Below are 14,920 nucleotides of genomic sequence, written 5' to 3'. Positions count from 1 at the left end.
CAGATGTTCCTAGTGAACCAAAGAATGCACGAGTCACTAAAGTCAACAAAGACTGCATATTTGTGGCATGGGACAGACCAGACAGCGATGGAGGGAGTCCCATTACCGGTTATCTGATTGAACGCAAAGAAAGAAACAGTTTGCTCTGGGTGAAAGCTAATGATACTCCTGTCCGGTCACTGGAATATCCTTGTGCCGGCCTTGTAGAAGGTCTTGAGTATTCATTCAGAATCTATGCACTAAACAAAGCTGGATCCAGCCCACCCAGCAAGCCAACAGAATACGTAACCGCAAGAATGCCAGTTGGTAAGTAATTTGTGTTAGTGTGCGTTATGGGAGCATATTTAAATCTTAGAGTCTTTGAAGATTATTCTAAATATTTCTGGGTTATAATGTGAAATATGGAAGTTCGTACCTTCTGCTGTTAAGATAAATGCTGAAAATACCTCTTCTGGTTTTAGATCCTCCTGGAAAGCCTGAAGTTATCGATATTTCCAAGAGTACTGTATCCCTCATCTGGGCTCGTCCAAAACACGATGGAGGCAGCAAAATTATTGGCTATTTTGTAGAAGCTTGCAAACTTCCTGGTGATAAGTGGGTACGGTGCAACACCTCACCTCACCAGATTCCCCAGGAGGAGTACACAGTCACTGGCTTAGAGGAAAATGCTCAGTATCAGTTTAGAGCAATTGCCAAGACCGCAGTAAACATTAGCCAGCCCTCTGAACCTTCTGATCCAGTGACCATCCAGGCAGAAAATGGTAAGATTCTTTTGAGTCTTATAAGCAAAGGTGGAAAGTACTTATAATGTATATTCCTCCTAATTTAAATATACATCATGGGGGTGCGGGGAGTGGTAACCAAGTCAAACAACAGGTACTTTGTATACAGACAACTAAAGATTATGATTATGGGGAATCTTATTGACATGTTAAACTAAAAAAACAGACACAAAAACTAAGAGGACTATATAATTTCAACCATACATGGGCACAGAGAGGTGACAAGGAAATGTAGCAAATGATAATAGTGAAAATTTAAGGATGTTGGAATTACAGAAGATATTTTTTTCTTTATATTTTTAGCATTATCAAACTTCTACATTAAACCTATATTACTTTAAGATTTTATTTATTGAGAAAGAGAGAGAGGAAGAGCACAAGTGGGGGAAGGGGGGAGAGAGAGAGAGAATCTCAAGCAGGCTCCTCCCTGAGCATGGAGCTGATGCTGTGCTTGATGTCATGACCCCAAGATCACAACCTGAGCTGAAATCAAGAGTCAGCTGCTTAACTGACTAAAATCACCCAGGCACCCCTAAATATATTATTTTATAATAAATGTTATTTGTAAAAATCTCATCTTGAAAGAGACTGAGCATATGAATTTCCTACTTTTATTAATAAGAATGATACAATGTCACTTTGCTTAAATTAAAATCCTTATCTTCTCTCTTTCCAGTTCCTCCCAGGATAGACCTGAGTGTGGCTATGAAATCTTTGCTTACCGTGAAAGCTGGGACTAATGTTTGCCTGGATGCTACTGTTTTTGGTAAACCAATGCCAACAGTCTCTTGGAAGAAGGAGGGCACACTCCTGAAACCATCAGAAGGCATAAAGATGGCCATGCAGCGGAACCTGTGCACCCTGGAGCTGTTCAGCGTGAACAGAAAGGACTCAGGCGACTATACCATTACTGCCGAAAATTCAAGCGGCTCCAAATCAGCCACCATTAAGCTTAAAGTGTTAGGTAACTAAAGTGCTTATTTAGAATCTGGTGTTCTACTTTGGTTAATGTGATGTAATAGAATTTACAAAATCCTATGTGAGAAAAGACACATACCCTGATGTATCTTTTGTAATAAGAGACTTATTCTCATCACAGGGCAATGGCATTTTAGAGCTGAAAAGAGCATTACAAGTCCAGTTACAAAGCTTACATATAAGGAAATTAAGATTCTGAAAAACTATGTACCTTTGAAGGTCACACAGGAACTTAATGATAATAGAAAGACTGCAGCCAGGTCTCCAGACCTCCAATCTACTCATTCCCCATTTCACATGTGTTAGTGAAAGACTTCACTTGCCTTTCTCATTCTTTCTCAGATAAACCAGGTCCTCCAGCATCTGTTAAAATCAACAAAATGTATGCAGATCGTGCAATGCTTTCTTGGGAACCTCCTCTTGAAGACGGAGGCTCAGAAATCACCAACTATATTATTGACAAACGTGAAACAAGCAGACCCAACTGGGCACAGGTCTCGGCGACTGTGCCCATCACCAGCTGCAGCGTGGAGAAACTTATAGAGGGCCACGAGTATCAGTTCCGAATTTGTGCTGAGAATAAATATGGAGTGGGCGATCCAATCTTCACGGAACCAGCAGTTGCTAAGAACCCATATGGTAGGAATGTTTTCCTCTAGTTTTTCATTTTATTTTTTTTAGAGGTTACCTGTTAGAAGGCCATATTAACTTTTCGATCAATCTCTGCAGACCCACCCGGGCGCTGCGATCCTCCTGTTATTAGCAACATAACCAAAGATCACATGACAGTCAGCTGGAAACCACCAGCAGATGATGGCGGCTCACCTATCACTGGCTATTTGGTAGAAAAGAGAGAAACCCATGCAGTTAACTGGACTAAAGTCAACAGGAAACCTGTTATAGAAAGAACAATAAAAGCAACAGGTCTCCAAGAAGGCACCGAATACGAGTTCCGAGTTACAGCTATAAATAAGGCTGGACCAGGGAAACCCAGCGATGCATCCAAAGCTGCTTATGCCCAGGACCCTCTGTGTAAGTTTTCATGAAAGAGTCCCATTTCTTTTTTTTTTTTTTTTTTTTTTTTTTTTTTTTTTTTGAATTTTAATTTTAATTTTAATTTTTTTTTTTTCTTATTTGTTGGTGTTTAATTTACCAACATACAGAAAAACACCCAGTGCTCATCCCGTCAAGTGTCCACCCCAGTGCCCGTCACCCATTCCCCTCCAACACCCGCCCTCCTCCCCTTCCACCACCCCTAGTTCGTTTCCCCGAGTTAGGAGTCTTTATGTTCTGTCTCCCTTCCTGATATTTCCCAACATTTCTTTTCCCTTCCTTTATATTCCCTTTCACTATTATTCATATTCCCCAAATGAATGAGAACATACACTGTTTGTCCTTCTCCGATTGACTTATTTCACTCAGCATAATACCCTCCAGTTCCATCCACGTTGAAGCAAATGGTGGGTATTTGTCGTTTCTAATTGCTGAGTAATATTCCATTGTATACATAAACCACATCTTCTTTATCCATTCATCTTTCGATGGACACCGAGGCTCCTTCCACAGTTTGGCTATTGTGGCCATTGCTGATAGAAACATCGGGGTGCAGGTGTCCCGACGTTTCATTGCATCTGAATCTTTGGGGTAAATCCCCAACAGTGCAATTGCTGGGTCGTAGGGCAGGTCTATTTTTAACTCTTTGAGGAACCTCCACACAGTTTTCCAGAGTGGCTGCACCAGTTCACATTCCCACCAACAGTGTAAGAGGGTTCCCTTTTCTCTGCATCCTCTCCAACATTTGTTGTTTCCTGCCTTGTTAATTTTCCCCATTCTCACTGGTGTGAGGTGGTATCTCATTGTGGTTTTGATTTGTATTTCCCTGATGGCAAGTGATGCAGAGCATTTTCTCATGTGCATGTTGGCCATGTCCATGTCTTCCTCTGTGAGATTTCTCTTCATGTCTTTTGCCCATTTCATGATTGGATTGTTTGTTTCTTTGGTGTTGAGTTTAATAAGTTCTTTATAGATTTTGGAAACTAGCCCTTTATCTGATATGTCATTTGCAAATATCTTCTCCCATTCTGTAGGTTGTCTTTTAGTTTTGTTGACTGTATCCTTTGCTGTGCAAAAGCTTCTTATCTTGATGAAGTCCCAATAGTTCATTTTTGCTTTTGTTTCTTTTGCCTTCGTGGATGTATCTTGCAAGAAGTTACTGTGGCCAAGTTCAAAAAGGGTGTTGCCTGTGTTCTCCTCTAGGATTTTGATGGAATCTTGTCTCACATTTAGATCTCTCATCCATTTTGAGTTTATCTTTGTGTATGGTGAAAGAGAGTGGTCCAGTTTCATTCTTCTGCATGTGGATGTCCAATTTTCCCAGCACCATTTATTGAAGAGACTGTCTTTCTTCCAATGGATAGTCTTTCCTCCTTTATCGAATATTAGACGACCGTACATTTCAGGGTCCACTTCTGGGTTCTCTATTCTGTTCCATTGATCTATGTGTCTGTTTTTGTGCCAGTACCACACTGTCTTGATGACCACAGCTTTGTAATACAACCTGAAATCTGGCATTGTGATGCCCCCAGCTAAGGTTTTCTTTTTTAAAATTCCCCTGGCTATTCGGGGTCTTTTCTGATTCCACACAAATCTTAAAATAATTTGTTCTAACTCTCTGAAGAAAGTCCATGGTATTTTGATAGGGATTGCATTAAACGTATAAATTGCCCTGGGTAACATTGACATTTTTACAATATTAATTCTGCCAATCCATGAGCATGGAATATTTTTCCATCTCTTTGTGTCTTCCTCAATTTCTTTCAGAAGTGTTCTATAGTTTTTAGGGTATAGATCTTTTACCTCTTTGGTTAGGTTTATTCCTAGGTATCTTATGCTTTTGGGTGCAATTGTAAATGGGATTGACTCCTTAATTTCTCTTTCTTCAGTCTCATTGTTAGTGTATAGAAATGCCATTGATTTCTGGGCATTGATTTTGTATCCTGCCACGCTACCAAATTGCTGTATGAGTTCTAGCAATCTGGGGGTGGAGGCTTTTGGGTTTTCTATGTAGAGTATCATGTCATCGGCGAAGAGGGAGAGTTTGACTTCTTCTTTGCCAATTTGAATGCCTTTAATGTCTTTTTGTTGTCTGATTGCTGAGGCGAGGACTTCCAGAACTATGTTGAACAGCAGTGGTGAGAGTGGACATCCCTGTCTTGTTCCTGATCTTAGGGGAAAGGCTCCCAGTGCTTCCCCATTGAGAATGATATTTGCTGTGGGCTTTTCGTAGATGGCTTTTAAGATGTCGAGGAAAGTTCCCTCTATCCCAACACTCTGAAGGGTTTTGATCAGGAATGGATGCTGTATTTTGTCAAATGCTTTCTCTGCATCTAATGAGAGGATCATATGGTTCTTGGTTTTTCTCTTGCTGATATGATGAATCACATTGATGGTTTTACGAGTGTTGAACCAGCCTTGTGTCCCAGGGATAAATCCTACTTGGTCATGGTGAATAATTTTCTTAATGTGTTGTTGGATCCTATTGGCTAGTATCTTGTTGAGAATTTTTGCATCCATGTTCATCAGGGATATTGGTCTGTAATTCTCCTTTTTGGTGGGGTCTTTGTCTGGTTTCGGAATTAAGGTGATGATGGCCTCATAGAACGAATTTGGAAGTACTCCATCTCTTTCTATCTTTCCAAACAGCTTTAGTAGAATAGGTATGATTTCTTCTTTAAACGTTTGATAGAATTCCCCTGGGAAGCCATCTGGCCCTGGACTCTTGTGTCTTGGGAGGTTTTTGATGACTGCTTCAATTTCCTCCCTGGTTATTGGCCTGTTCAGGTTTTCTATTTCTTCCTGCTCCAGTTTTGGTAGTTTGTGGCTTTCCAGGAATGCGTCCATTTCTTCTAGATTTCCTAATTTATTGGCGTACAGCTGTTCATAATATGTTTTTAAAATCGTTTGTATTTCCTTGGTGTTGGTAGTGATGTCCCCTTTCTCATTCATGATTTTATTAATTTGAGTCTTCTCTCTCTTCTTTTTAATAAGGTTGGCTAATGGTTTATCTATCTTATTAATTCTTTCAAAGAACCAACTCCTGGTTCTGTTGATCTGTTCCACAGTTCTTTTGGTCTCGATATCATTGAGTTCTGCTCGAATTTTAATTAACTCTCTTCTTCTGCTGGGGGTGGGGTCTATTTGTTGCTTTTTCTCTAGTTCCTTTATGTGTAAGGTGAGCTTTTGAATTTGAGATCTTTCCAGTTTTTGAATGTATGCTTGTATTGCGATGTATTTCCCCCTCAGGACTGCTTTTGCTGCATCCCAAAGATTTTGAACGGTTGTATCTTCATTTTCATTAGTTTCCATGAATCTTTTTAATTCTTCCTTAATTTCCTGGTTGACCTTTTCATCTTTTAGCAGGATGGTCCTTAACCTCCACGTGTTTGTGGTCCTTCCATATTTCTTGTTGTGATTAAGTTCTAATTTCAAGGCATTATGGTCTGAGAATATACAGGGGACTATCCCGATCTTTTGGTATCGGTTCAGACCCGATTTGTGACCCAGTATGTGGTCTATTCTGGAGAAAGTTCCATGTGCACTTGAGAAGAATGTGTATTCAGTTGAGTTTGGATGTAAAGTTCTGTAGATATCTGTGAAATCTATCTGGTCCAGTGTATCATTTAAAGCTCTCGTTTCTTTGGAGATATTGTGCTTAGAAGACCTATCCAGGGTAGAAAGAGCTAGATTGAAGTCACCAAGTATAAGTGTATTATTATCAAGGTATTTCTTGAGTTTGGTTATTAATTGGTTTAAATATTTGGCAGCTCCCACATTCGGGGCATATATATTGAGGATTGTTAAGTCCTCTTGTTGGATAGATCCTTTGAGTATGAGATAGTGTCCCTCTTCATCTCTCACTATAGTCTTCGGGGTAAATTTTAATTTATCTGATATAAGGATGGCAACCCCTGCTTTCTTTTGAGGACCATTTGAATGGTAAATGGTTCTCCAACCTTTTATTTTCAGGTTGTAGGTGTCCTTCTGTCTAAAATGAGTCTCTTGTAGACAGCAAATAGATGGGTCCTGCTTTTTTATCCAGTCTGAAACCCTGCGCCTTTTGATGGGGTCATTAAGCCCGTTCACATTCAGAGTTACTATTGATAGATATGAGTTTAGTGTCATCATATCTATTCAGTCCTTGTTTTTGTGGATTGTTCCACTGAACTTCTTCTTAAAGGGGAATTTTAAGAGTCCCCCTTAAAATTTCTTGCAGAGCTGGTTTGGAGGTTACATATTCTTTCAGTTCCTGCCTGTCTTGGAAGCTCTTTATCTCTCCTTCCATTTTGAATGAAAGCCTTGCTGGATAAAGTATTCTTGGTTGCATGTTCTTTTCATTTAGGACCCTGAATATATCCTGCCAGCCCTTTCTGGCCTGCCAGGTCTCTGTGGAGAGGTCTGCTGTTACCCTAATATTCCTCCCCATAAAAGTCAGGGACTTTTTTTCTCTTGCTGCTTTAAGGATCTTCTCCTTATCTTTGGAATTTGCAAGCTTCACTATTAAATGTCGAGGTGTTGAACGGTTTTTGTTGATTTTAGGGGGGGATCTCTCTATTTCCTGGATCTGAATGCCTGTTTCCCTTCCCAGATTCGGAAAGTTTTCAGCTAGGATTTGTTCAAATACATATTCTGGCCCTCTGTCCCTTTCCGCGCCCTCGGGAACCCCAATTAAACGTAGGTTTTTCTTCCTCAGGCTATCATTTATTTCCCTTAATCTATCCTCATGGTCTTTTAATTGCCTGTCTCTTTTTTCCTCAGTTTCCCTCTTTGCCATCAACTTGTCTTCTATGTCACTCACTCGTTCTTCCACCTCGTCAAGCCTCGTCGTTAGGACTTCTAGCTTGGATTGCATCTCATTTAATTGATTTTTAATTTCTGCCTGTTTAGATCTAAATTCTGCAGTCATGAAGTCTCTTGAGTCCTTTATGGTTTTTTCTAGAGCCACCAGTAGCTGTAAAATAGTGCTTCTGAATTGGCTTTCTGACATTGAATTGTAATCCATATTTTGTAACTCTGTGGGAGAGTGGGCTGTTTCTGATTCTTTGTTTTGAGGGGTTTTCCTTCTAGTCATTTTGCTCAGTGCAGAGTGGCCAAAAACAAGTTGTATTGGGAAAAGGAGAAAAAGAGAGAGAAGGAAAGAAAAGAGAAAAAGAAAAAAGAGAAAGAAGAAAAAAATAGGGGAAAAAGAGAAGAAAAAGAAAGAAAAAGAAAGAAAGGAGAAAAAAGAAAAAAGGGGGGGTGGGGGAAGCAATCAGAAATCAAGAAGAAAGAGAGAAAAAAAAGCACAAAACAAAACAAACAAACAAACAAAAAAAACCAAAAAAAAAAAAAAAAAAAAAAAACAAAAACAAAAAAAACAAAAAACAAAAAAAACCACGGGGGAGTATCTTCCGATTCTGTGTAGTTTAAGTCCCTTGACTTCCCTTGGAACTGGTCCGTCTCGCTGGTCTTCTGGGGGAGGGGCCTGCTGTGCTGATTCTCAGGTGTTGGCACTTGGGGGAGCTGCTCTGCCCCTGCCTGGTGCAGGGCTCGGTGGGGGTTGTTCACCCCGTGAGGCCCCGGGAGGAAGCCACAGTGGCGGGGGCAGCTCTGGGACCCTGGATCCAGCCCCCGCAGTAGCCCCGGAGCTCTCCTTCTGCAGGGCCTGGGGGCTCCGGGGCGGGGCCGCTGATCTGCTCAGTTCCAGGCAGGAGCGTCCTCGCTGTCCTGGGCCCTCCCGGCCTCTGCCTGTCCCGGGGGAGGCCGGATCCTGGGCTGTGTTCCGGCGCCCTGTGCTCCGGGGCCTGCGCTGTTGGATTCGCGCTCCCGGCGGTGCAGCCCCCTCCGCGGAGCCGCCGCCCGAGCCTCTCCGAGCTGTTCCCGGAGCCGCGCCGCCCCCTCCGCGCGGAGCTTCTTCCTCTGCGCGAGCCGCCGCCGCTGAGCTGTTCCCGGAGCCGCGCAGCCCCCTCCGCGGAGCCGCCGCCCGAGCCTCTCCGAGCTGTTCCCGGAGCCGTGCCGCCCCCTCCGCGCGGAGCTTCTTCCTCCGCCCGAGCCGCCGCCGCCGAGCTGTTCCCGGAGCCCCGCAGCCCCCTCCGCGGAGCCGCCGCCCGAGCCCCTCCGAGCTGTTCCCGGAGCCGCGCAGCCCCCTCCGCGCGGAGCTTCTTCCTCCGCCCGAGCCGCCGCCGCTGAGCTGTTCCCGGAGCCCCGCAGCCCCCTCCGCGGAGCCGCCGCCCGAGCCCCTCCGAGCTGCTCCGGGTCCCGCCGAGCGCTGCAGCCCTTAGGGAGCTCGGCGCACTCTCCCGGGGCGCAGTTCCTCTGTTACTGTCCCAGGGAGCCCGAGGGCGTCCCCGCCTTTCTGGGGATCCTGCTCCAATTCCCGGGGAGCCCCTTTCCGCGGGGAAGGTCGGTGCAGCTCCTGCTCCTCCGGGACGGGGCTCTCCTGTCCTGGGGACACTCGCCCCGGCCTCAGCCCGGCTCCTCGCGGGCCCCTCCCCCTTGGAGGCCTTTTGTCTCTTTATTTCTTTTTCCCCGTCTTCCTACCTTGATAGAAGCGCGAACTCTTCTCACTGTAGCGTTCCAGCTGGTCTCTCTTTAAATCTCAGGCCGAATTCGTAGGTTTTCAGGATGATTGGATGGTTTTCTAGGTAATTTGCTGAGGACAGGTGACCTGGAGACCCTACTCCTCCGCCATCTTGCCCCTCCCCCTCAAGAGTCCCATTTCTTATGTAATAATCAACCCTGAACAACCACCAATGAGATTTTAATGACATTTTTCGGTTACTTCTCCTCAGATCCTCCTGGCCCACCAGCTTTTCCCAAAGTATACGATACCACCCGCAGCTCCGTGAGTCTATCGTGGGGCAAGCCAGCCTATGACGGTGGTAGCCCTATCATTGGTTACCTTGTCGAAGTAAAACGAGCTGACTCTGATAACTGGGTGAGGTGCAATTTGCCACAGAAGCTACAGAAAACCCGCTTCGAGGTTACTGGCCTAATGGAAAACACAGAATATCAGTTCCGTGTGTATGCTGTTAATAAGATTGGATACAGCGACCCCAGTGATGTGCCAGACAAACACTGTCCCAAGGACATCTTAAGTAAGTGTCTATGACCACGAGAAATAGAGTTTTTCTCATTGGTCATGTAATAAAAGGCAGGACAGAAGTCCCTTATGTAGACTTGTTTATTTATGAGCATTAGAGTTGGCAGCTCTCAGAGTACGTTGTAGGAGAGCTGGGTTGGTACTTTAAGGTATTGTATACGGACCAAATGGAATGCAGGCTTATCTGCGGCTCTGAAAAGCCTTTCATGCTTACGTGAGAATTCATGTCTTCAAAAGAATATGGAATATAGGAATTTTAGTCTGAAAATAAAGAGGTTTTTTTTAAAAAAAAAAAAACTAACGTAGTGAGCTACTTGGCATTCTAATTGGTTTTTTTTTTCCTCTTCTAATCCACCCCTCTCTTCATAAGTATGTAATTGTAGACTCTCCATCTTAATTTCCCTTCTCATCATTTCTTCTATTTGCTTATTTCCCATAACCATTTCTTCTTTTATTTTGAATTATTTGGTATTATACTTCACCCCCTATGTATTATTCTTCCCATGATGAAATAAAGAAAGAGAGCAGAATATAGAGCAGAGAGTCTTTACTGAATCTAGAAAAGAAAAACAAGAATGAAAAAGAGCCAAGAATCAATTATCTACATTTAACATACAGAGTTTGAGAGTGTGGAAGGTTCGTGAGAAGAGGAAGAGAGGAGGTACAGATCCTTCAGGGAAAATTTGTTCTAGCCTGTAGGATAAGTAGAATGTTGGAAGATGGATGGAGTGCTGAAATAGTTGACAGAAGTTTTGAGGATCATACTAAGAATTTTTTAAAGACCAAGAAATCAGTTCTGGAAAAGAACCTTACTTCAGGAGTGATGAGGCTAGTCCTTGGAAATACACCTGACCATTAAATTATTAACTTTGAACAGTTCCACCTGAGGGAGAACTCGATGCTGATTTGAGGAAAACTCTCATACTACGTGCCGGAGTTACGATGAGACTGTATGTACCAGTAAAAGGACGTCCACCTCCAAAGATAACTTGGTCTAAGCCAAATGTCAATCTAAGAGAAAGGATTGGACTTGACATAAAATCAACAGACTTTGACACTTTCTTGCGCTGTGAAAATGTGAACAAATATGATGCAGGAAAATATATCTTGACTCTGGAGAACAGCTGTGGTAAAAAGGAATACACCATCGTAGTGAAAGTGCTTGGTAAGTCTATTTGAAAAAAACAATCGTATGTTAAAAATGTAGTCTGTGTATTTTTTATATGTTCATTTCTCATTTACCCACGATCTGTCCAGATACTCCCGGGCCACCTGTCAATGTCACTGTTAAGGAAATATCCAAAGACTCTGCTTATGTTACCTGGGATCCTCCCATTATTGATGGCGGAAGTCCCATCATAAACTATGTGGTAGAAAAACGTGATGCAGAGAGGAAGTCCTGGTCTACGGTGACAACTGAGTGCTCAAAAACAAGCTTCAGAGTGTCCAACTTGGAGGAGGGAAAATCCTACTTCTTCAGGGTGTTTGCTGAGAATGAGTATGGCATTGGTGATCCTGGTGAAACACGTGATGCCGTCAAAGCTTCCGGTAAGCAAATGAGCTACTACCCCATCATTTTGAGTGACCTCTTACCTTGGTTTTCTGAGGCTTACACTGACCATTTCTCCTTTGCTTTAGAAACTCCTGGACCAGTTGTGGACCTGAAAGTGATATCCGTAACCAAGTCGTCCTGTAACATTGGCTGGAAAAAGCCTCGCAGTGATGGTGGAAGTCGAATTACTGGATATGTAGTGGATTTCCTGACTGAGGACAATAAGTGGCAACGTGTTATGAAATCATTAAGCTTACAGTACTCCGCAAAAGATTTGACTGAAGGCAAGGAATATACCTTCAGAGTGAGTGCTGAGAATGAAAATGGAGAAGGAACCCCAAGTGAAATCACTGCTGTGGCAAAGGATGATATTGGTAAGCCGTTAGCCACGCATCTTTATAAATTTCCTTTTATTGTCATCAAAAATGCACTCTTGAGCCCACTCACTGGCTTCTATTTTAAAGAAATCCTTTTAAAAATTTTAATGATCTAAAGAAATTGATTATCTGGCCTGAAAAATGAGAATAATTCATCTCTGCTATTTAACAGTGGCTCCTGACCTTGACTTAAAGGACATACCTGATTTGTGCTACTTGGCTAAAGAAAACAGCAACTTCCGTCTTAAGATCCCCATAAAGGGCAAGCCAGCTCCATCAGTATCCTGGAAGAAAGGGGAAGATCCTCTAGCAACTGACACAAGAGTCAGTGTAGAGTCCACTGCCGTTAACACAACTCTTGTGGTACACGACTGCCAAAAATCTGATGCTGGGAAATACACAATCACGCTGAAGAACGTTGCCGGCACCAAGGAAGGAACTCTCTCTATAAAAGTTGTTGGCAAGCCTGGCATCCCCACAGGACCGATCAAATTTGAAGAAGTCACAGCAGAAGCCATAACCTTAAAGTGGGGTCCTCCAAAGGATGATGGAGGTTCTGAGATCACCAACTATATCCTAGAGAAGAGAGATTCTGTAAACAACAAGTGGGTGACGTGTGCCTCAGCTGTCCAGAAAACCACTTTCAGAGTAACCAGACTTCACGAGGGCATGGAATATACCTTCAGGGTCAGTGCCGAAAATAAATACGGTGTAGGAGAAGGCCTGAAATCAGACCCAGTGGTTGCTAAACATCCATTTGGTAAGTATCCCAGAGTCAGAAAACACAAAGCAAAATATGTTTTTGAGGAAGTGCCCTACTCCTAAATCTTGCATCATTTACTCTTTCCCAGATGTGCCTGATGCTCCCCCACCTCCTAATATCGTGGAAGTCAGACATGATTCGGTATCTCTAACTTGGACTGACCCCAGGAAAACTGGTGGCTCCCCAATTACAGGTATGTAATTTGCTCTAATCCTATAGCTTCTACATTAGTGTTTCTTCTAAATCATCCTCCCTGAAAAGACGCTGAACGTACGCTCCTAATTTATAGCACTACCCACACAGATGGTAACGTTTTTGCCTTTCAGTACATCAAGCATGAATTAAGCTAATACTTGATTTCAGTGAAAATCTCCTAATAGTTAATAAGAAAAGTCTTTCTGAGTGACACCTATTTTTGTAAGTTAGAATTTTTCAATAGAAGGTGCAATAAATGCATAGATTCCAAGAGAAAAGAAAATAGTCCTTAGCTAATAAAAGTGTAGATGCTATCAAGAATGACTATTTCTTCCATATTATGTGGAACTATCTGGGCAAAAACACGTATTCAAGAATCAGGTTGGCGTTTGTGTTTCCTACCTGAATTGACAAATTCACCGGCTCTATTTTGTAGGGTATCATATTGAATTCAAGGAAAGAAACAGCCTTCTGTGGAAGAGAGCTAACAAGACTCCTATCAGGATGAAAGACTTCAAAGTGACAGGATTAACTGAAGGTCTTGAATATGAATTCCGAGTTATGGCAATCAATTTAGCAGGAGTAGGCAAGCCAAGCCTGCCTTCAGAGCCAGTTGTGGCACTTGATCCGATTGGTAAGTCATTACACAAAGAAAGGCCCATGTGTGTGTTCTGCATGAAAAAAAAAAAAAAAACCCACTGGTATTTGACTGGCTTTTTGCTTCGTTTTAGATCCTCCTGGCAAACCTGAGGTTATTAATGTAACAAGGAATTCAGTGACCCTCATTTGGACTGAACCCAAATATGACGGTGGTCATAAGCTGACCGGATATATAGTGGAGAAGCGGGATCTACCCTCTAAATCTTGGACGAAAGCCAACCATGTTAATGTCCCAGATTGTGCCTTTACTGTAACTGACCTTGTTGAAGGTGGAAAATATGAATTCAGAATTAGAGCAAAGAATACAGCAGGTGCTATCAGTGCTCCCTCAGAAAGTACAGGAGCCATTATTTGCAAGGATGAATACGGTGAGTCTACTTTACTTTTCATGTACGTAAAAAAATAGAAAATTAAGCCTCCTTCCTTTTCTGATTAAAACGTATTTTTTTCTTTGCAGAGGCACCGACCATTGTCCTTGATCCCACAATAAAAGACGGGCTGACAATCAAAGCAGGAGATACCATTGTTTTGAGTGCCATTAGCATTCATGGCAAGCCCCTTCCAAAGTCGAGTTGGTCTAGGGCAGGAAAAGACATTAGACCATCAGATATCGTTCAGATATCTTCGACCCCAACGTCTTCCATGCTTACTGTCAAGTATGCCACTAGAAAAGATGCTGGTGAATATACCATTACTGCTACCAATCCTTTTGGCACAAAGGAGGAACACGTGAAGGTAACAGTCCTCGATGTACCTGGTCCCCCAGGTCCCATTGAAATCAGTAACGTTTCTGCTGAAAAAGCAACGCTTACATGGACACCACCATTGGAGGATGGCGGCTCACCAATTAAGTCCTATGTCCTTGAAAAGAGAGAAACCAGTCGACTTTTGTGGACAGTGGTTGCTGAAGACATTCAGGCTTGCAGGCATGTGGCAACCAAACTTATCCAAGGGAATGAGTACCTCTTCCGGGTCTCAGCTGTAAACCAGTATGGGAAAGGAGAGCCTGTACAGTCGGAACCTGTCAAAATGGTGGACAGATTTGGTACGTAGAGCACATGAGGGAGCGGACACGTTAACATTTGCAGCACAGTTTATGAAAGCATGGATTTCTCATAAATATGCTTCCTTTTCAGGTCCCCCTGGCCCTCCTGGAAAACCAGAGGTATCAAATGTCACTAAAAACACTGCCACTGTCAGTTGGAAAAGACCAGTGGATGACGGTGGTAGTGAAATCACAGGATATCACATCGAAAGGAGAGAAAAGAAAAGCTTACGGTGGGTGAGAGCAACAAAGATGCCAGTTTCGGATCTCAGATGCAAAGTAACAGGACTGCAAGAAGGAAACACCTACGAATTCCGGGTCAGCGCAGAAAACAAAGCCGGAATTGGTCCACCTAGCGATGCCTCAGATCCTGTCCTGATGAAAGACGTAGCATGTTAGTATTTATTTTTTTTCCACACCACTCATTTGGA

At 42.9% G+C, this 14,920-nt stretch overlaps 1 protein-coding gene across 27 annotated transcripts in view; it reads left to right on the top strand.

Annotated features, from left to right (window-relative positions):
• The window catches only part of LOC121501618 (titin-like), a 281,158-nt gene that overhangs the window by 215,953 nt on the left and 50,285 nt on the right, over nt 1–14,920 (top strand). For all 27 annotated transcript variants that reach the window (XM_041773882.1, XM_041773881.1, XM_041773880.1 and 24 more), the window contains 15 exons: nt 4–306; nt 462–761; nt 1,459–1,746; nt 2,103–2,399; nt 2,490–2,792; nt 9,587–9,892; nt 10,775–11,062; nt 11,155–11,445; nt 11,536–11,823; nt 11,999–12,586; nt 12,678–12,782; nt 13,221–13,418; nt 13,516–13,812; nt 13,902–14,489; nt 14,581–14,883. In XM_041773882.1, the coding sequence (XP_041629816.1) occupies nt 4–306; nt 462–761; nt 1,459–1,746; nt 2,103–2,399; nt 2,490–2,792; nt 9,587–9,892; nt 10,775–11,062; nt 11,155–11,445; nt 11,536–11,823; nt 11,999–12,586; nt 12,678–12,782; nt 13,221–13,418; nt 13,516–13,812; nt 13,902–14,489; nt 14,581–14,883 (4,743 nt within the window). The remainder of the gene's footprint in view (nt 1–3; nt 307–461; nt 762–1,458; nt 1,747–2,102; nt 2,400–2,489; nt 2,793–9,586; nt 9,893–10,774; nt 11,063–11,154; nt 11,446–11,535; nt 11,824–11,998; nt 12,587–12,677; nt 12,783–13,220; nt 13,419–13,515; nt 13,813–13,901; nt 14,490–14,580; nt 14,884–14,920) is intronic.

The sequence above is a fragment of the Vulpes lagopus genome, chromosome 11, assembly GCF_018345385.1.
Source record: "Vulpes lagopus strain Blue_001 chromosome 11, ASM1834538v1, whole genome shotgun sequence".
Classification (NCBI taxonomy): Eukaryota; Metazoa; Chordata; class Mammalia; order Carnivora; family Canidae; genus Vulpes; species Vulpes lagopus.
The sequence above is the reverse complement of the archived record's forward strand: the minus strand, read 5'-3'. Positions and strand labels throughout refer to the sequence as shown.